Source organism: Cydia amplana, chromosome Z, assembly GCF_948474715.1.
Source record: "Cydia amplana chromosome Z, ilCydAmpl1.1, whole genome shotgun sequence".
NCBI classification, from domain to species: domain Eukaryota; kingdom Metazoa; phylum Arthropoda; class Insecta; order Lepidoptera; family Tortricidae; genus Cydia; species Cydia amplana.
Genome location: NC_086096.1, coordinates 31,265,127 through 31,287,192, shown reverse-complemented (window position 1 = coordinate 31,287,192; position 22,066 = coordinate 31,265,127). Strand labels below are relative to the sequence as shown.

The 22,066-nt window shown below is 36.6% G+C and overlaps 1 protein-coding gene across 4 annotated transcripts in view; it reads right to left on the bottom strand.

Moving 5' to 3' along the window:
- Positions 1-464: 464 nt before the first annotated feature.
- The window catches only part of LOC134661089 (gamma-aminobutyric acid type B receptor subunit 1), a 110,561-nt gene continuing 88,959 nt past the window's right edge, over positions 465-22,066 (bottom strand). Inside the window, exons 6-16 of one of the 4 annotated variants that reach the window (XM_063517015.1) lie at positions 19,877-20,045; positions 18,890-19,005; positions 18,692-18,819; positions 17,178-17,319; positions 15,603-15,753; positions 13,625-13,865; positions 12,037-12,244; positions 10,685-10,941; positions 9,468-9,614; positions 6,120-6,195; positions 465-1,311 (exon numbers count right to left, since the gene is read on the bottom strand). In XM_063517015.1, coding sequence (XP_063373085.1) covers positions 1,289-1,311; positions 6,120-6,195; positions 9,468-9,614; positions 10,685-10,941; positions 12,037-12,244; positions 13,625-13,865; positions 15,603-15,753; positions 17,178-17,319; positions 18,692-18,819; positions 18,890-19,005; positions 19,877-20,045 — 1,658 coding nt within the window. In that variant the 3' untranslated portion in view covers positions 465-1,288. Of the gene's footprint in view, positions 1,312-5,915; positions 6,196-9,467; positions 9,615-10,684; positions 10,942-12,036; positions 12,245-13,624; positions 13,866-15,602; positions 15,754-17,177; positions 17,320-18,691; positions 18,820-18,889; positions 19,006-19,876; positions 20,046-22,066 lie in introns of those variants that run through there. The other 3 variants (XM_063517016.1, XM_063517013.1, XM_063517014.1) reach the window with 3 other exon arrangements.

Below are 22,066 nucleotides of genomic sequence, written 5' to 3'. Positions count from 1 at the left end.
TATGTCTTGGACATTACTGACATTACTGAGCTCTTCTAATCAACATCAAAGTTATTTTGTGTGCTCTGGAATATTTCGTTGTAAATCATATGTATACTTAATTACTTACCTACGTACTCATTCACCCTATTCGAATTTAAGACTGTTTTGCTGAAGGTGAAAGGAAATGATAGTGTGTAAAATACTAATCTATTTTTAACATACGTAACCTAAATTATACTTATTTAAGTGGCAGTGCTGCGATAATTATTGTATTATATCTACCTGAGTCCTAAGTACTTTCAGGGACACGTAAACTATAATTAGGAATATTTAGGTACACAAATTCATCTAAAATAACTGAATTTATGGCTGAACCCAATGAAGTATACCTACCTAATACTTAGTCTGTGTCATGAATATCACTGCAGTAGAGGCAAAGAAAGGTAAATTACCAAGTGCATAATATAAATCAATTAGTTCGTTCCAGTTTAGATAGAAATTGCGATTCATTCTCCAATAACTATGATATGTTCAAATAAACAAGAACAAAACCGTTTTAGTCAAATACAGGTAGTGTGAATTGATACAGCGGAACAAACAAGAGATGAAGATAATAGATATGGTCTATACGAGGTACAACTTACTTAAATCTATAAACAAAGTCTAAAGTGGGAAGGCGGTGGGCTACCTCTTACCTATGTACATTATTCGTCAGGTACTCGACAAAGGACATACAGTAATAGGGATACGAGTAGGTCTATAAACGTACCATCCATTTTTTATCAATCTCTTTATTTACCTAATAATTGTACCGGATCCAACGATCCCATCACATCTCAAAATTAACAATTTTCGGTTTTGTATTTTTATTTTTGTTTTAATTAACTATACTGAGCAACGATCAATATACAATAAACTTTCAACAACTTCATTGATATCTATTATTTCAAATATTAGTTCCAAGTGTGTGCATTGATAGTGCGGTGTCAAGCGGCTTGCGGCCGGACGCAGCGGTACTGGCGCTGCGGCGCTGCGGCGGGGCACGCGGCACGCGGCAGTGAGTGGCTGCGTCTTCGCCATATCTTGCTTTTACAATTACCCCGTACAATTAACTTCATCTAATTGTTCACTCTTCGGAATCTCTTAAAAACAAATAATTATAGGTGTCTAATTATGTAAGAACACTTTAACTTCTTATTCATTGTAAAAAAAACGACTGACAATCAGTGTAATGTAATACAATACTATCTTAGGTGTAAAGGTATTATAATTATTTTTCTGTCTTTGAAGAATGCCTTGCTGGCGATCAGATGTGTTCGTCCTGTACATCTGCCGAGAGAAAAAATATATAATGAGAACCTATTTTGTTGCAGCAGATTAAATTAACTTAACTTATTAAGCAGATGATCATGTTTAACCTTTTAACTGTCGCATATCGCAACTTTGAACTACGAACTGAGTATGTTACAATTTATTTTCACATCGTCGCACATACGGCGTTAAAAGGGTAAATATTGTTCCAAGTTATTAAATTAAAAAAGCAAATAAAGACAAATTGTGAAAGCTGTAGGTTTCATCCGTTGATGCAACGACAAATACGAATTGACTAGGCTTAGAGGTTTAGCCAAGTGGAACCTATTTGTAAAGAAAGTCAATTGAAACTTAAATTATATACATGGACATAATCACGTGACTTTTCGTTCTGATCTGCCATCCCGTACATTTTTTATTGGCGTTTGTGGATAAACGATTGTCATCTTGGCTACGGCTCTGAGGTACCTAGGCAATGTCGAACACGTACTCAACACTGTACATATGTATTACATAGACAAAGGCAATGAAAATGGGTAAATGTAGCTAGAAATTTTAAGCAAATATATTTTCATTTCATTTCTCTTGAGTATATGATGCAACACAATTATAATATATGTAGGTATAAGGCGTTTTAAAACAGTCAATGAAGCTTACAGGAGACGGTAGAGACTAAAAAAACGGTCGCTGAAAATAATGCAAATAATTCAACGATTTCAACGTATTTCATGAAATTAGAATACCTATATTGGTCTATCTGGGCTGCTCAGTAGTCTAAACGACTAACCTAATGACCCCATGATAATACATATATTGGCATAATTTTTGAGGTACCTAGAGATTACTATGAATCGTTTAAAAAAAATTGAATTTAGTCGTTGAAAAATTGCAAAAAATTATCGAAAGTACATACATAATTCCCCGAACTAATAGCTTAGTATCGCACATAGGTGTCAAGAGCCGGGAAAAGAAAAGGTTGAACAACTATTAAATTCATAAGTTTGGCTAAAAAAACATTTTTGGTATTGCTGACTGACTGTACTTTTCTTTCTAACGTATACTCGAGATAATTCTAACAACCCCAAACACGATTACTTTGCGTTGTTTTATCACAGAGTTCCCATGGCCACCTCCTGTCTCCATCATCAGATCAGCTCCATGTCATCATAATATTGCATTGTCATCTGATTTACATATGTATGCAAAATTTCAGCCCAATCGGAAATCAAGGAAGTGTGTCAAATTTAGATTCCAAGATTTGACCCACACTAACTGGGTATACTAGCAGGTCTAGTTAAATAAAAGCTTGTAAATTCTAAAAAAAAAAACCTTACGTTGATAAATATGATTTTAAACCATTTTATGGCAAAAATGTCTTACATCATTTTGGAAAAGAGCAGATACTCATCAAACCGATGGATCGATTTTCAATGAAACTTGCTTTCACGGTAAAAAAATCCGCATCAAAATCGGTCCATCCGCTTGAGAGCTACGATGCTACAGACTGTTACACATACAGACATTGGCATCAAACATATAAGACCCCTCTTTTTGCGTCTTTTTGTGTAAATTGAAAATTATCTACTTTTTATAGGTGCAAAGCCTGTGTAAATAATTAAATCACCTTTTTAAAACACTTATACCTCTTGCTATTTGCTAATGACCACCACAGAAAACAACTTAGTTAAAAACGAATTAATAGTTTTGACCTTTATTGTCAACAAACCAAATTAAACTCAAATTTCAATCTACCCTACTCTTATTCAACGTAGTGAGTGAGCATTATAGTATACGCATATTCTAATTAAATTATGACTATAATATCAAGATACGTTTCAACCCTTAATATCAATAGCTCCATCCAGCAATAAGCATAATTTCGTTAAAACAACGATAACAACATTCATGCAAGGAAATCTCGTTACTTAGCATTTTAATGAATGTTTTACATCGATTAAATATATTTTTTTACACAATCAAGCGACTATAAAAGTGCCGTGTGGGGTAGCTAGTCAACTCCGTCCGAAAAAAATTGTGTTTATATACATAGATTAGAATATCTCAGTTTGTAATGGGTGCCAACATTTTTCACATAAGAATGTGAGCAAGCTCGCATTCGTGGCTAGTAAACTTGTGGATCGGTGTTGATAGGTAGGTCTAGGGGCAATAGTGCAGCGTAAGTGCGGGGTACCATGCAAGTCTTGAGGTAGGTAACACAACACAAGTACCTAATCTCGAGCTACAAGGAACGGGTGACATCTTCAAACTACTTACGTTGCATGCTGCTGTATACGGCTCGACATGTGACACAACACAATATACCAGATTGTTAATTCATGATGTACTCGTACCTACGGTAGGTGAAGAATCTCCCAACACACACAGTTTGGAACTTCTCATTTACAATAAATAACAACTGTAAGTAACATGAGGCAGAGTTTTACAACACACTTGAGACGCGTTTCGTAAGAAGTTCCAGGCGGGGAAGGGGGTGCGGCATAACGAGATTTGACTGCATGAATTTCAGAGAAATCACTGTCGCAAACAAGACCATTCATTTTCATACAATTTACACTTAAATCTTTAAAATTACTTAATAAATGAAAACAAAAACTTATTTTACCTATAGTTAAACCAATTATTAGCGACAGTAATTTAACGCTTAAACTATTTAATCGTATCATTTGTGCCAATAAAATATGTAAATGTGTAGGTTATCAGAAGACAATGGTAAATATATTTTTATAGTAACCTACGTATACTACTAAAATAGATCATGATAAGGTGGACTGTGAGCGTCATAAAAAAAATAGTAGAAAATATCTTAAACAGAAACTACTAGAGGGTACAACGGGTCCTTGTCAATAAGTAGGTACTGTCTAATGCCATATTATCATAGAATATTGGTCATTAATCTAAAAGTAGATTGTAATGCTAATTCAGTCTAATAATAATAAGGAAATATATGTAAACATATTAGACAACACGGTAATAACGTGCAGTAGGTATTTAATTTACACAAGACGTGAGGTAGGTACAAAGGGGATGACTTCATCGTTTTCACAAAATATGAGCGATTAGGTACAGGGAGCGCAGAGGGTCCTATTAAAATACTCGATGGCTTAATAATGCCTTAGATATCTTCGCAAAATGTATCACCTATATATACCTATATTTAAAAAAATAAGCCATCGGTATTTAATTTAGATTAACTTCTTGTTTTTGTTATATTTCTTTGTGCAATCAAATTAATCACCACAGTGAACGTGTTTAATTATGCTCGCAACACACGGCCGAGTGTGTGGATTTTGGTTGATGGAGCTCTTTTCTTTCCGTTATACCGATGGAAAAAAAGACACAAACATCCATACGCAAACACGACTCTATCTAAATAGGTAAATAAAAGAGTACAAATTGGACTTTTGTCGAAAATAATGGGCACCAGAAAATAGCACGTTACTGTTAATCGTTTGTAGGCTTGTCTGTTTCTAGTTAGGGCGAACGCTATGGAGAAAAAAAAAATATCGCGCATATTTATGATGGCGAAACTATATACGTTGCGAATATCAAATGAAGAAATTGTTAGGCAAGAGCATTTTATTTCATGAAAAGTATTTTATTATGTTTTATATTATACTTGGTCAAGCAGATCTTGTCAGTAGAAAAAGGCGGCTTTGAAAAATGTAGGCGCGAAGGGATATCGTCCAATAGAAAATTTGAATTCCGCGCCTTTTTTTACTGACAAGATTTGCTTTACCGGCTATAATTTATAAGACAATTCTGCGGACAAAAATCAAGTTAAATAAAACCGTTTAAAAAAAGTATTTTCTTCACGGCCAGTCGATTTTTGAATTATAATTTGACATTTGGAGGTCTGGTTCGGACAGTTCTGCTCTCGAAGAGCCAGCGAACTGTTCGTTGAAGAATTATAGTCATTCATTAATTTCATTATGCAAGGCCTAGAGTACCTACGGAGTACGGAGTCTGTATATATGGTTGACGTCCATTTGTCTTCAAACGAGAAAAATGACTCCTGCCGGGAAAAAGTACGTAAGGCACCTAGTAAAATTGTTTATTTACCGAATTTGTCTATAAATAACAATGACGGTATCAGGAATACCTATTAATTATTTAAAAAAATGTTTGGATTGATAAAAAATAACAATGGTTCTAAAACAGGAATATTGTATAAAACTAATAGGGTATTTGACTGTATTTAAAATAATTTACTTTACCATGCATGAAATAAGCACCGAAAGATTAATAGAGAAACGTAGAGAGCAGTAATTTTTAGACACAATTTATATTTTAATACCCGTATAAAACTATAAAGAGTAGGTAATTGTATTGTGATGTCATTTGCCAGTGTTTCATATAAATTTCATCGTAGCAAAATTGTTTTGACAGTTCAAAAAACGAAACTGATTTGACTAGTAGTCAAATACCCTATTGAATGAAACTTCCACCAGAGGTAGCAAAATAGTTGAATACAAATTAGTTTTGCTTTATGGAGGGCTGACGACATGCTGTAAAACAGTGAAACTTGCACGCCTCTATTAATTGGCATCACCACTCGCCATACAATTAGTTTTATAGGTACGAGTTAAACGTAAAATTTACTTAGTTAATGTAATTTACGTCTAAACGAGAAGCTCAAGTTGAGCCAGTCATCGCAATCATTTTGCTGCCTCTGGACGAGTAGATTTAGAGGTAACTTTCGGAAAATTCGGGGTCGGATACTGAAGCTCGCGAGGAGCGCGTGTAATTGGTGGAGGTGCCGTAGTCGGAGGTGGCTGTGGCCAGGTCCGCGAACACGACGGCCGTACCTTGCGTCACGCCGTCCGCCGCCGCCGCCTCACGCTCAGACAGCTTTTGTTTCAGCACTCGTATGCGGTCCTCTTTCTGCAACAAACACTAAACGTGTATCAGGACTGCCGATAGCGCTCATGTTGTACAAAGAGAGAACTCTACCACGAACTTACTCTTATTATGATATGAACTATGATAGAGTCTGTGCGGAAAGAGAAGAGTCGTGGAATGTATGGGGCCCAATACATTCCACGACTCTTCTCTTTCCGCACAAACTCTATGGATCAATGATTTTATTTTTATACTGTTTTTTAGAACGCCATATGGATTGAACCCATGTTTTTTCAGTGATATGTGTCAAAATTGTTAAATATAAAACGGTGTCGCCATCTAAGGCCAAATGTATGACGCCATATATTCGAGCATACATTTTTCTTGATTTTCTGAGACACGTTTTTTTTTACTTGGACTTTACTTATCTTATACCTAAGCAGTTACATATATCTTTGATAATACTTACTAATAGTCCCCGTTTAGCCTATTCTGACAGAATGGTAACTACGGAACCCTACACTGTGTATGGCCCCGACATTCTACTGGCCGATTTTTTGTTTACCCAATCCAATCTTTGCAATTGACTATTGTAGTTGAAGTTATATTTTTATAAATAAAGATAATTGTAAAAGCGTCTCATGTATGCTCCTAATATGATGACATTGATGACTGATGTATTTAAGGTAATACATTAAATCTGTAAAAAATGACACTCACAGTTGTGTACGTGACGGTTCAGGACAGCGACCGGACGAAAGAGCAAATTAGTAGATTACAGTAGGAGGACCCACCTTAATACAAATTTTGAACAGGCGTTCGGCACGTGCACACTCGGCCGTCGACGTTGAAAGCCTGTACGTGACGCCGTGTTTTTTTTCCTCTAGTGACCGAATAGGTTTAGGTTTAAATTACTTTATTTAGGAATGACAAAATTTAATTGTGAAGTTCTGGAATAAAGTTATGGTTTCACTATGCGTTACTTTCGTCGCCACGTCAATGAATGAAGGAATAAAGTGTCATCAACTCCAAGCCACAAATTGCTAGTAAACAATCCCTGTAGGTGACATAAGTCGTGGCGTGTGGGACACGATATGTACTGAATTTATATTAAGTAAATGGCAGCGAAAAGGTTACACATTTTGTGGATTAATTTATACGCCCTTTTATATATATTTTTATTAAAATATTAATGAAAACATAGGTGTTTGAAACATCCCCATTTCTAGACGATTTCCGTTCTTTTGGAGTTTAGAGGCCGCTAACATCGGAGAACCGAAATTTATTTTCTGCCTCTTTTTCGCTCTTGCATATTCGAGAGGCAGGTAGCGGTATTCGATTTTTTTAATGTTGGTGGGCCCACCCTTAAATCTTCAATGTCTCACCTTTGGACCGGGTTGAAACCTTATACTGTTGAATTTGTATTACGAATAGATATTAATGTAAAAAGCATTAAGTATAAAACACCCCTACAAAAAGGTCATTTATATTTTATATTCGACTAATATATTTAAAAATATCATAACAGTTGTACCGTAAAACGGGGTGAGTAGGTTTCGCGGGGAGAGGTGGGTTATGAATGGGGAGAGAAGGTTTGAGAGGGGGGTGAGAAGGGATTTTAAGGCTACTGCTACAAAAATAATGTATTCCAATTTAAAATGGAGCTATAATAATACGCATAATAAAAAAAATCGATCCAACAATCTTCAATCAATTTTGACCCTACTCACCCCATTTTACGGTATGTATTTTTCTCTAATTGTTGTTCTAATTTTCCTTGTTCTATTCAAGCGTCAGTACCTACACCTAAGAGTAAAGTAAGAACATAATAATATTATAACCTACACCAGCGGTCGGCAACTCGCGGCCCGCGGGCCGCATGCGGCCCGTGAACCTGTCACTTGCGGCCCGCGAGCCTCCCTGGCTATTTTGTATGTAATATTGACAAACAACAATGTCTGATAAAGTCATAAATATTAACAAAGTACGGCCCGCGTCAACTTCGTTAACTACTATGTGGCCCTTGTCTGCTAAAAGGTTGCCGACCGCTGACCTACACTATTGCTTCCGTCAAATTAGGGTAGGTTAGGTATAGTTATTGTTATTATGTAACTTTCCTGAAAACTGCATTCGCTAGCGGACCGAATATAGTTAGTTACACACGAATAAACTGCAAAGATACTACCCCAATGTTAGCGATATTATAATATATTATTTTATAATATTTTAATATAATGTTTTAGTAGCATGTAAAGTATCTGTCTGTGCCGCTGATTTGGCGGTGCAGCTCACGTCGCTGTGCGGTCATATGTGTCCGCACTCATTTAGGGTAACAGAGCCACGTACGCGTGTATATTTCCGCTTTAATACGTGAGACTATTTTGACATTTATTAAATTTATATGTGCAGTGTTAATAAAAACGAAGCAATCACATGACGTACAAAATCATCAAGGGAACGTTAGAGGCAAAAATGTACATGTGCTTTCCAATTTAATATTACGGCTTACGGGAAATCTCATATATTTTCTTTGTTATATGTTCATATATTTTATTTCGCAAATGTAAGGAAGGAACGTTTCTCGTGCAGGTAATATTTGTTTAGTATAATCTCTCAATAAGGAGCACGAGGAAAAAAATTATGTTAAACATGGCCCTGATTTTAGAACGGCAGGGTGTAAAGACCTGAAGAAAATACATTTTGCAATTATGTATTTTTTTACTAACATTTGTTTTGGCAAGTTCATTGGAAAATATTTGACTTTTTAATAAAAAAAAAAAAAATATAAACCCGACAGCGATAGCTAAACATTGGTATACTAAATGGCCATTCAAAATTAAAAAAAAGATCAATGGAACCTGGTAAAAATAATAACTGATATATTTTACAAAAACCACGCTCGTTGTCATCGTAGTATAAGAACCTAGGAGTTGAATTCGCGCAGTCCGTGGGGCACCAAATACCCTCGATTTTAAGTTACCTACCTGCGTTATGAGCTTGTGTAGGTCCTCATCGTTTTCGAGCCAGAACTGGTAGCACGGCCGCTCCCTACGCGCTCCGTGGCCTGCTGATTTTTGAATTTCGATCGCCCGATTTCGTCACTCAAAAATCGGTGGAAAACGGCGAAATGCTGATTTTTGAAATACGAGCGATAGAAATTGGGAATCTAGTGGTATTGACCACTCGTTTTCAATTCTATTAGTAGCATAAATTTACATGCCTAGTTAGTGGAGATATTACTGAACGAAATACACGAAATCGAGCGGTCGAATTTCAAAAATCGGCCCCCTGGTCACTAGGCGGCCTGCAGTTACCTGCGTAATGAGCTTCTGCAGCTCCTCGTTCTCTCTGACGAGCTCGCGGTAGCGCTCCTCGTCGGCGGGCGCCGAGCCGGAGCCGGAGCCGCGGCCGCTCTCCGCGCGCTCCGTGGGGTGCCGGATCACCTCGATCACCTGCACGACCTTCGATATAACTAACACATTTCAAAATTATACACTTTAAACCTAACTACTTAAACCCTGTGCCCAGCAGTGGGATGTAAGTATATATTAGATAGACTAAATCATTATATTATTTTTTAACATGCGCCCTTCACACTTAAAATTTACAGTTACAAGCAATTACAAGCAACGTTTTACGATATTGTTTTACATAAGTACGTAAAAATTTTATTCAATAAAATGCTTGTGAAGACTTATTAACCATACCGTACCAACCACGAGAACTATAAATAAACTGTGTTCGAAAATAAATAAATACTCGTATTTAGAAAACCATATAAGTAGGTCCCTACGTAATAATAGTCAGTTCTGTGAGGACGTTTCCTGTTAGATGAGTATTAATATGTGTATGCTCGTAGTGTAGCTATTTAATACGAGTACATTATAACCAAATGGAATTGTCACGAACACGTTAGCACGTTGGTAGATCCTCGTCGGCGCCAATCTGCGCATCCAATCTCTTAATTAAAAACTGTTACCGCCTGCAGCGGTTATTAAAATTGTTAGCAATGAACAGTTTAAAATATGAAATGTACCTAGATGCCCATGCCTTTAATGTATAAAGCTTTGCTTTTTATTTAAGTATAAGTACTCCCAATACATCACATACAATGCTTTTAACATCAGTAAATGGAAGAAAACGGTTCTGATAAAACAAATCCTTTTTAACTACAAGTCTAATCTTTAGAGCTGTAACAAAAATCTTTTATACATAGTTCATTAAAGCAGTAATCCTGGTTGAAGTTTACAAACTTTGCGGTAAGCCACCTTTTGAAGTAAAAGCCTCGTGTAGGTACAAAATGAAATCGACTTTAATTTTAAGATTTTTCCTTTTATAAAAACTCACTCCATTTAGCTTTTATTAAGTTTAAGAGGGTTTGTCGATTCTTTTTGACTAATATTTTATATAACATATTTTTTTATTAATGTTACGCGTCTTCTAACGATTGTATTTGGATATATTATTATATTTGAATTCCAAACACTCATTGTATAGCCAACAAGAACTATGCTTGCCAAATAAAACTTACCTTAGGAACAAATATCAGTGCCATACTGAGGAAACAGCAGAAAACGATTGCCAACGAGACGAAGGCAAATGAGGCGTCCTGCTGTGAGGCTATGACCAGCGTCACGGGAGCAGTGATGAGGCACAGCACCACCACGTTGTAGATGCTCATCCCCACGTAGCGCGAGTCGTTGATCTGCCGCACCTTCACGGACCGCGTCTCGTAGGCCAGGAATAGCCCAAATACCAGCACCAGGCCTTTGTAGCCGTACATAAGTCCTACGAAAAATTGCTTTTGTGAGCTAATAGAACTGTATTTGGTGAAGCTGCGGAGGTCTTAAAACCTCTGAAATAATCGCTAGAGTATAGGTACTTTAATCCACGCCTGCGTTAGGGGCGATAAAGCCAATTAAAAGTTAGTATGTACCTAAATAGAGATGGCGGCTCGTATGTTAGGCAGCCTCAAATATATTTGAGTTTACATGAAAATAAACATGATTAGGTATATCTGTAGACCCGTATTTCCAAAAAAGAAGGATATACAATATTAAGGATATACTTATATATAAAGTTATTGTATCATTTCAGGGCTGGAAACGAATGTTAGGTCCCAATTATTTATAATAACAGATTTTTAACACATTATACTTATTTTCTGACCATAATATATTCTTACATTAAAACTCGTCTCTCATAGGTAAATACTGTCAGGGTTTTGGGTAATGGCAGTAAATTTCTGAAGGTCTGGAGTTTTATTAAAACGTAAATCATCGTCGGGGGTATTTAATGGCTATTATAAGATAAATGAGCCACACTGTGTACCTACTTGTTCAGATCTGACGTCGCCCAGTAATGAAGCTATTCGACAGTAGGCACTTATTTAGCTTGTACCGTCAGCATCCATAGTAGCGGGTGAAACAACGCGAAAAAAGCGGCCAAGTGCGAGTCGGACTCGCCCATGAAGGGTTCCGTATTTAAGGGATTTATGACGTATAAAAAAAACTACTTACTAGATCTCGTTTAAACTACTTTTCGGTGGAAGTTTGCATGGTATTGTACATCATATATTATTTTTAGTTTTATCATTATCTTATTTTAGAAGTTACAGGGGGGGGGGGGGGGACACACATTTTACCACTTTGGAAGTATCTCTCGCGCAAACTATTCTGTTTAGAAAAAAAATATATTAGAAACCTCAATATCATTTTTGAAGACCTATCCATAGATACCCCACACGTATGGGTTTGATGAAAAAAATTTTTGTGAGTTTCAGTTCCAAGTTCCAAGTATGGGGAACTCCCAAAATCCCCCCCCCCCCCCATTTGGCTAAGGAACCCTAAAAAGTATCTGCCACCTGCTGGATAGGTATCTCACCTAGCCAGACGGTATTGTTTTTACTCTCGCAGTGCTCGAGCTCGGGCCTGATGTGGACGTCGTCGTCGTGGTGCCGCGGGGACTCCAGCGAGAAGGTCTCCACCTCGCGCTGCAGCGGGTCCCGCAGCTGCCAGGTGGTGAGCAGCGTCGCGTCCACCACCAACAGACCGCCCACCATGGTGTATAGTTTCCAGCCGTGCATACGTTTCTGCATAACAACCACTCAGATATATATGCTTGTTGAGAGTCCGTTCACTGGTTGAAAGCGAAATTTTATGATGATTTTTAAGTATAGATTGTCTGTTTTCGATGCAATTAAAAAGGCAATTTCAATAAATGAAATAGCATAGTTAGTTTTTAAATAAATACGATTTTGTTTACCTACACGTAAAGTTGAAATCGCCTTGGTATATGTATAGCACAAACATAGGTATACACGTAGGTATAGGTACTTATTATATGCGAGCTTCTATTATCATTTCCATTCATAACAGCGGCACTTCATTTGCGCGTATTTGCTCAGTTATGATAATATATGAATATGACTCTATATTTCGTGTGTTTGTCTGTTAAATAATGAGATACAGTAGCAAGAAACGACAGGATGAAGTGCCAGGAGATTGTACACGTGACCAAAGTTGTTGTCTCAGTACTTTTTATAAACCGCGACAAGGGTAAACAACGCACAACCCTTTTGGTGGTAAAGCGTATGCTCTGTAATAATACTCGTAGTCACCCCTTTTTAATACTTATTCTATGGTATACATATCTCATGATAATGCAGTTGTAGGAGTTCTGATCACCGTTTTCAGCACAAGGAATATAACAAACTAGATACATGCCACATGCCTGTTTGTAAAATAGTAGGTAAGTAATACTATTATTTTCACCACACCAGCTCGGAAAGGCTTACTTTGCACTTCAAAAACTGATAGCAAATTTGCATTTTATTCACATGTGAGGCAAAGTAATCAAATGCTAATTTTTAGTTTTTTTCTTATGTTTGCAGGTAGAATTGACTTATACATGATGATTTTGGATGATAAATGTTTAATAACATTAATTTGAATTTGATTTTGTTTGATATATTACATTTAATATTTGCTTCGGGTTGGTGTGGTGAAAAATTTTGTGTTTCACTCGGGGGCAAATTTTGTTTAACCCTCGTGCTTTGAAACCCTCGCAACGCTCAAGATTCCATTGTACGAACCACTCGCTACGCTCGTGGTTCAATTTTGGAATCTTTCGCTTGCTCGAGTTTCAATATTAGCACGAACGGTTAAACAACAACTTTGCCCCCTTGTTAAACAAATAACTAATTCGCCTCCTACTTCCTTGAAGGAGAGGCCATTTTAAGTGTCAAAAAATATAAAATTTAAATAATCAATGATGAATGTAAATACTGTAAACAATATACTAAGCATGTGTTAACTTAATAAATGGCTATTCTGATTCTGATTCTGAATACTATTATTTTATTGCAGTCTAATGGATAATGGAGATACTTATTCACCTAATCTGCTTTTAATTTAAGCGAAACGACGTTACCTACGTATTATTCTACCTCTTCAGAATGCACTGAACTTACCTTGGTATCTGGCTTAGGTTTAGTAGTGTGCCTGTGCACACGCCAGACTTTCGTGAACATGGCGCCGTACGCCATCGAGAAGCCGGTGGCCAGGAGCCACGCGCGGGCCGCGCACAGGCCGGGGAAGTGCTGCGGTTGCACCCAGCGGCCGTCGACGCCGAGCGCCACGGCCGCGCCCAGGCAGATGCAGCAGCCGCATAACATCACCGTGTTGCACGCCGGGTGCGACCACTGGATCACCCTGCCCAAGCCGCGACGAATGATATACCGGTCACACATTGTATAGTTCAACTAAAATCATTCATTTTCGAGGGAAATTGCAATTATCTATTTTTTATGAAAAGATTCCGTGTAAGTTAACTTTGCACCTACCGTAAAATGGGGTGAGTAGGGCCGAAACTGACATTCAAACCTCGATTTTATTTTTACATATAAAAACTGAATGGTGTATATAATAAGTGTTCCGGACGTTTGTATTTTAGTTTTTATTTTATTTTGGGTAGTTCCATTTCATAACTTTGACGATAAATAGGAAATCCCATCTCACCTCGTAGTCCCTCGTAATTGGGGTGAGATGGGATTTCATACAAAGGTGATTTTGGAAGATTGTTGGATCGTTTTTTTTATTGTGAGTATTACTATAGCTCCATTTTAAATTGGAATACATTATTTTTGTAGCAGTAGCTCTTAATCCCATCTCACCCCCCTTTCATCCCTTCTCTCCCCATTCATAACCCAACTCTCCCCGCGAACCTTACTCACCCCATTTTACGGTACTTGAACAGAACAAAGTGTGTGTCATTATAAACGTCATATTTTCATAACATGATCTTGATTGCCTATTGGTCTTTTAAATAACAGACTGCTACTTTTACATATTGCCATTGTTTATTTTGTATTATGTCTACCCAGCTTTATCTTCCACTGAATACAAAATAGGTATACAAAAATAACTGTGAAATTTATGAACACAAAGAACGTTACGGCTTAACGACTGCCATAATATTCACGGCAATAAAAGCGGACTACAAGTCAAACTCTGAAAATGAAATAATATCGTTCACAGCGGTTAAAAATGTGGAACAACCATGAAACTGAATCTTGATCCAGAATAAAGGGAAATGTTGGATTAAGTGGACATTGTCCTACTTATTCATGTTCACTACGTAAATTAGTAGGTATAATCTGTATGTGAAAGGGCAAACAAATGTGGTACAATTTTCTTTGGAACTACACATATATCGCAAGATTAAAGATAGCAATTATTGGCAACCTCAAGTAGTTTAGGAGAACTATTTATCGTTCGTTTAGGTGACTAGCAACGTAACTAAGGACTATCAATCATGTCTACTTAAATAAAAGCTATATTACGCTTAATATTTTGATCTCATGTAGGTACTTTCTCTGTCTATAAATAAGTACCTACTTAACTTCAAAGTTTACTAAGGTCCTTTTTAATTTTACATCATGCAATTAATTTGGCTTCGCTTTCACTTAAAGGTGAAGTTTTTACTTACTTTTGCTTAAATCAATTAATTAAATTTTATTAATTGTGTTTAACCGTGTCCAGAACGTAGGTATAAATAGTCTATCTATACAATACGTTATGCGTTAGCGTTCGCTCCGTAGCGTATTTATAACAGTTTTTATACGCCAATAATGTCTCTCTGTCGCACCAATAAACAGGATGTAACAAAATTAGTGGGGATACGTTTAAGCCGTTATATTCGGTATCGTGTTCCGATTAGAGAAACGTAGAAGAAAAAATGTTTTGTATCGAAAAATTGTTTTTTTGTAGTTCGTCTAAGACGGGGCCGACTGAAATGTTTCTTCAACTTTTTCCTAATCAGTACACCGAATATGCCCTGGAGCGGATCCCCACTATATTTGTTAAGTCCTATAGAAGATTGATAGAGATAGATTACCGTTTCGTTCGCTACGGAGCGAACGATTGTCATCTTGGCTGGCACCCTGTTACCTTCTATGCCGGTGCACGCAGTTGAATATGATGAGCGCGATGGCCGCAATGATCCCGGCCACACACAGCGACGCCATGCAAGCGAACAGCGGCAGCGAGACTGTCCGCAGCTCGTTCACTATCACCGTCCTGTCCGGCGGAACCTTGCCACCTGTTCATCCAATAACTCGTTAAGAGTAAAGCAAGGGGAAAAAAACAAATTAAATGGTAATTAGACGGAAACATACCGGATTATCTATAGGGGCCATAAGAGTTTTTGACGGCCGGTGTGGCCCAGTGTCAAGTTATATTAATTATTTGTTTATTATACTTATATATTATTAAACGTGTAACACGCGTATATTAAGTGTCTACTCGTATATTGCACATAATTCATGCTAGACATGTAAGATGCTGCTAAACTTTACTTAGCCAATAAGCCACAACAGTCTCAAATCAGCATATTTTTAACAATTTAAAATGCACGATAGATTTTGTGTTTATTAAATTCATTAAAAGCTGAGCACCCATTCTCTTCTATAAATATTTGTATTTAGTATTTTTAATGTTTATTGTGTGTACATTCTTTTTAGATATTATTTTTACAGTACATATGGCCCTATTTTCACGCACTAGTGCGTAAAATAGCACTTATCGTGCGATGTCAAAAGTTTAAAGGGCCATATATGTACTGTAAAACGTTGTTCGACACACGTGCGAAAAGGTAATTCGCAACTCGTGTCGATTTAAAACACTCCCTTCGGTCGTGTTTTAATTTATCGCCACTCGTTTCGAATTTCCTCTTTTCTGCACTTGTATCGTAAATAACTATTACAACAGCTTAATTTTTTTTATGTGGGTTTAAATATTTACAGAACCGTGAAATATTTTCCGCTTAATCATTTCGCCATCGACTATTATTCGTACGAAGCCTCCAGCTATTGTTATTTTAGAAATAGCTAATTACAATTCATTCCCTGCTCTGGTACCTACTTGTTGCTCGATAATTACTTATACAGTATCATTTTAGGATAATGTATTTTAACGAATATTTTCTGTCTAAGGTACCTACGCTTAGGACCGTATGCGGATTAGGTTTACAAAATATAATACACATACATATACTACCTTCTCGGAAATAAAAATTTCGACATTCACAAGCCACGAGTGCTTAACTAAGTAATAGACATCCTTTTAAAAGTATTTTTATAAGGAATTTGTAAAATAAAACCATTTACAAAGTTGAGCACATTGTTGTATTAAAAGCCGTGAAATATTAATGGAGCTACAAAGAGAAGTTATAATACGTGGCCGTAAGAATTAGGTGTACAACAAAAATATAACTTAGTTATATTCAAACTTTTAACTACCTACCAGCATTTTTAAAATAAAATACAATCTCCAATTTGGAGTGGTATCGGGATTTTAACAGTACCTACTGTATAAATTGTATTGTTTTATGAAATATGTGTATATAAAATAAATATAGCAAAACTAAATAACGTTGAATATTTTACTTTTTCCTAATGCTGATGAATATTTAATGGTGGTAACCTTGCCAGTTGTCGCTGCGTGAAAGTTCGCGTGTGTACGTACCGACCCACCGCTCGCGGTCCAACCACGTCAGGTTGTCAGCTTGCGTGTCGTAGTAGCCGAGCTTCACGTAATGTTGCTCCGACAGCTGCTCGATTTGCGTTAAAGCTATGCGATCACCTTGGGATGAAAATGCCACCAGACCCTGAAAACAAATATGCGTTTTATCGTACGTATATAATTGTAGAATGACACGTGATGTGCCGTAGAATGTGCCGTTTTCCCCACTGGGTAATTGTACTCCAACAGTTTTTATATATGAAAACTAGGTACCTATGTCTTCTTCTTCCAGTGCCATCTCCTACCGGAGGTTGGCTATCATGAGGGCTATACGAACTTTAGACACAGCTGCGCGGAATAATGAGCGTGTGCTCTGTTTGAACAATGTACGGAGATTTTTGAGCCATGAGTTACGTCTTCGTCCGGATGATCTTTTCCCTTGGATCTTTCCTTGGATAATGAGTTTTGAGTTTTGAGAGACCTATGTCCTAAAGCTCATTTAAGTGTTACAACGTGATAGAAGTGATGGTCTACTTTAAATCAGCCTATATATCCTATTACAGTATAATTATTTTAAAATGTAAATTAAATTTTAAATTTTTGTGTGAGCATAGTACATTGTTTGTAACAATGTACCTAATTGTTGTTTTAATGGAAATATGATAGCAGTCAAAGAATTTAATTTCAGTACCATTTCGTACCTTGTCACTGTGACAATCAAGTAACAATCAATATGAAAGTTGCTAGGGCTGGACTTCATACTATTGTCACTGTGACATGGTACTGAAATTAAATTCCTTGACCGTAACTAAGTACTCAATGATGTAACTTTAGCTATTTGTGTAATATAAGAGAGCAAAGTTTGTCAATCATTATAGAAAACGTCAATCGAAATTTAAATAATGTATGGAATAGTCACGTGTATTTTCGTAACAAATGGCATATATATCCCAGTAACAACAGTTTTTTTCTTTTCGTTTGGTGTTTGTCGATGTACGATTGTCATCTTGGCCATCATGGCCCCTGGGGCCATCACTTAGAATGAGAACATATTTGAAGGTAAAAAAAATACAATATGCATGATAATTTTCACTATATACTTTTAATTTTTTTTAAATAAAACAGTCTCAGTATTACCCTCCAACTCACGTTCCCACTACTGCTGTTCCCGAGCCCGTTACCGTTTCCGTATCCGTTCCCATTCTCATTACGATTTAAAAATAAATTACCTACGTTTTAATTTCGAGATCACTTCGAGGTAATTTTGTCTCATGATCTCAGTAGAATCGAATAGTGCTTGATTTTAAAAAGCAGTAATGTACCTTTAAGCTACTGAGCTGAAAATATATTTTAGAGAGAAAGAAGTTAGGCATTACTTTATTATGAAAAGCTTATTAAGTGGAGTCGTCTATACCTAGTATTTTTGTTAAAAAGTTCGTAATGTTTTAAAATGTATCTCACTTTGCATGAAAAACAAACTATTTAACCTGCATTATATATGATATGACCTTACTTACCGACACACCCAGGAATGACGTTGAATTTATGGCCTCGTATATATCGTCTGCAATCTTTTTATTGGTATACGTAAAATTTTTTAAACTCAGTCCGCTCTTTTCCAGTTTTTCCATCGTCTTGTTGAAAGCTGCGAACAAATTATTAGGGTAAAAAATAGATTATTGTTTGAAGTTGTACATTTTATGTTGTAATATTACCTAATGCGACCGCCCAAACCGCGTCATAAGCCAGTGGCGCCTCTTGGTACCCCTCCGGGTACCTCTCTCCGTCGATGTCATATCCGGCCTCACGCAGAGCCTCATTCAGTCGAGATCTGTTTACACAACGCAAACAAATGATGGCCGCTATTTCCATCACACAACCACACATTTATTCTGCCGTCTCACGGACTTATTTCCGACACGTCTCCACAAAAACCGTCGGTTAGCTTTGGGGAAAGTGCGATTTATGGCCAGTTTTCATTTCACTATTTGAAATATAAGTGACATTTTCATATTCATGAAGTATTTATATTCGTTATTAATCATTAAATTATGATAACGCTAATCTTAAATTGAAAACCATAGTTTTAGTTATTATAATGTCACTACCACTTCAAAAGCAACTTCGAGACAATATCTTACTTAATAAAATGACAAGTAGGTAGAAGAAAGCTTTCTCCATATTACGCGACTCGCTTGAAGAATTTATTTTCCTGCTATGTGAAGCACAAAGAGCACTTTTTAAACAACATTCTTATGTGACAGAGTCGCAGATAACAATAAAGTCCCGTCACGAATCGCGATATCGCATATCTGTAGGCATTTTAGACTCAGAGTGTCGCGCCACGAGAATAGAATATTATTTTATGAGCCATTTCACCGCGTAAAAGTACTGACAAAAGGTTTTATTCGAGAACAAACCGCGCGAATATCCTTCACCTGCCTTGCAATCCTAAATGTCTTGCTGGAATATTTTCTCATGAAACAATATTAAACTATTCTCGCAGCTGAAATAGGTAATATTAATATCTATAAGTTTAATTCTGGCATTCGCTTGAGCAGGGTAGCATTTAAGTTATTTAAAATAATTCGCTTGGGCGAGACTACAATTTATAAGCATTCTATAGAATACTTATAAATTTTAATGGGGAATTCTTACGTAAGAATTGCTTTTTGGAGTTAACAACAAGAGTGGATCTATACCGAAAATCCTCGGAAGTCATCCCAGAGATAGTGGTCTGATTGGCGTTCTGGTTCCACATGAGGGCCTCAGTGGTGAGGTGACCCTCGGCGGCTTCTCGCATTTGTTCCACAGTGCAGTCGATACCTTCTTTCTCCAAGTTAGTTTCGAACCAGTTGTCTTCGTACCAACCTGTATAACAAACATAAGTTATTTGTCAACAATTTCTTATTGATCCAAGATTTTATCGAGACCTGTACTTTTTTTGTAATATTCATCGAGACAATTCTAACAAACCCAAACACAGTTACAAGTAGGTTGAGTTGTTCTATCACAGAGTTCTTATGGCCACCTCCTGTGCCCATCATCATTCATCATGGACCATATATAATACCCGATGGACGAATAATGCTTGCTGGTACCATAATATTGCATTGTAAGATTTGTAAGCCAACTTACATATGTAAGTACCTATGCGGAGTTGTAGCTCACATACTTATTTATAAAAGTATCTACAATGTCTTGCATTCAATAAGATAGTAAGTTATCTGTTATTATATTGTATATTTAATATGTATGTAAGCGCTAGAATTTTGTTATCATGCCAACTGGAACATATGGCTTCACCGTTAGAAGTTTTAAAGCCGCCCGCATGACACAAACTGGGCTTAACGACTACTGTTATATTCAATAACCGGTATTTAAGGATTAACGTGTTTTCAGAAGTATTTAGCAATAGCATCAATATAACCTTACCTTTAAAACATTTCAGTAAAATTAAACCTTAATATGTCATATAGAAAGAATACTAGATAAGAAGAGTAGAAATATTTATTTAACGCATTTATAAAAATGGCGAAGTTATAATATTATTTCATCCCGTAAAGACGCCAAGATAAAATAAAATACATGAACGATGATGACTTCCTGGAATATCTAGGTGAAAGTGTCAATTATTTTGATATGGAGTGATCTATTTAGTGGGTCGTTTATAGCTGGTAATAAACATTTACGACAGAAGTAAAAAGATTTTCGGAGGCTGTATTAAGGTCAGCCGGACGCTGGGAACCTGCCGAACGTGGATCACGACTGCGCCCTGGCACGGCGCCAGACTCCAACCTTCCATTGATTCCGCTTTCTATGTCAAATTATATTAACTTAACTTGCGCGACCGCATCCAAATCGGTTACAAGTATACTGCATGCTCACGCTTTATAACGACTACTATAGTTACCTCATAATTCATGTAACCAAGCAGGATGGTTGAGAGGTTTTGATAGCTCTTCTGAGTATTAAGTGTACCTAATACATTAAGCACACATTGGAATAGTAGGTTAGACAAATGACGCAATCAAGTCCACTCCAATAATAAATGCTTCAAATAAAATTAGTGACAAATTCCAAATAAAACAAGTGAAGTTTGTTTTCACCGTTTGCCGAATTGATTTGAAAGACAATCACAATTCCCAACATCCGTCACATTGTTTCTCGCCAAAATGTATTCATGAATATACAAAACGGCTTTTATTAACGTCCCGTTTTCAGTGTTACAATTGTTCAGGCAAAGACAGCATTAACAGAAGCTCTGTTGACATTCTGTGTGGTAAAATTATTTTACGTACAGGTGATTATATAAATAAAATATACGAATTGATCCTGCCATCAATGATAATAATATTATGCAACCTAAGTATAGATAAGTAGGTTATACCTACTCGTACTCATACGTGAGGAGCACAAAAATACTTCCATAATTATTTCTTGGGTACCTATAAAAGAAATCAGTTATTTATGACTAATTTTCGCATTTCATTCATTTTTGTCCTACTCGTTGTAAAACATAAGCTTGTATCTATCTCTTTCACTGTGCACGTGCACATTTCTCGCCTACCTAGGCGCGACTAAAGGGAACTTGTACAATTTGTACCAGGTAAGCGCTCCAATTTTGGAAAACCTATAACTTATCTTAAGTAATAACATTGGCTCCTCATATCATAATCACAAAATCAAATACAACAAGGCAATGTCTGTCGAAAATGATACGGCGGCCTTTTAAGTAGGTTACTCGTATGTATATGTATAGGTACGAGTATATTGTCTTGATAGCTCCATCTGTATGATGTAATTAAAATAAACCAATGCGGTAGGAAGCACACACTGTCTGGATTGTACTTGGTTGATTAATGAAGCATAATTTACACTTAAGATTGTAT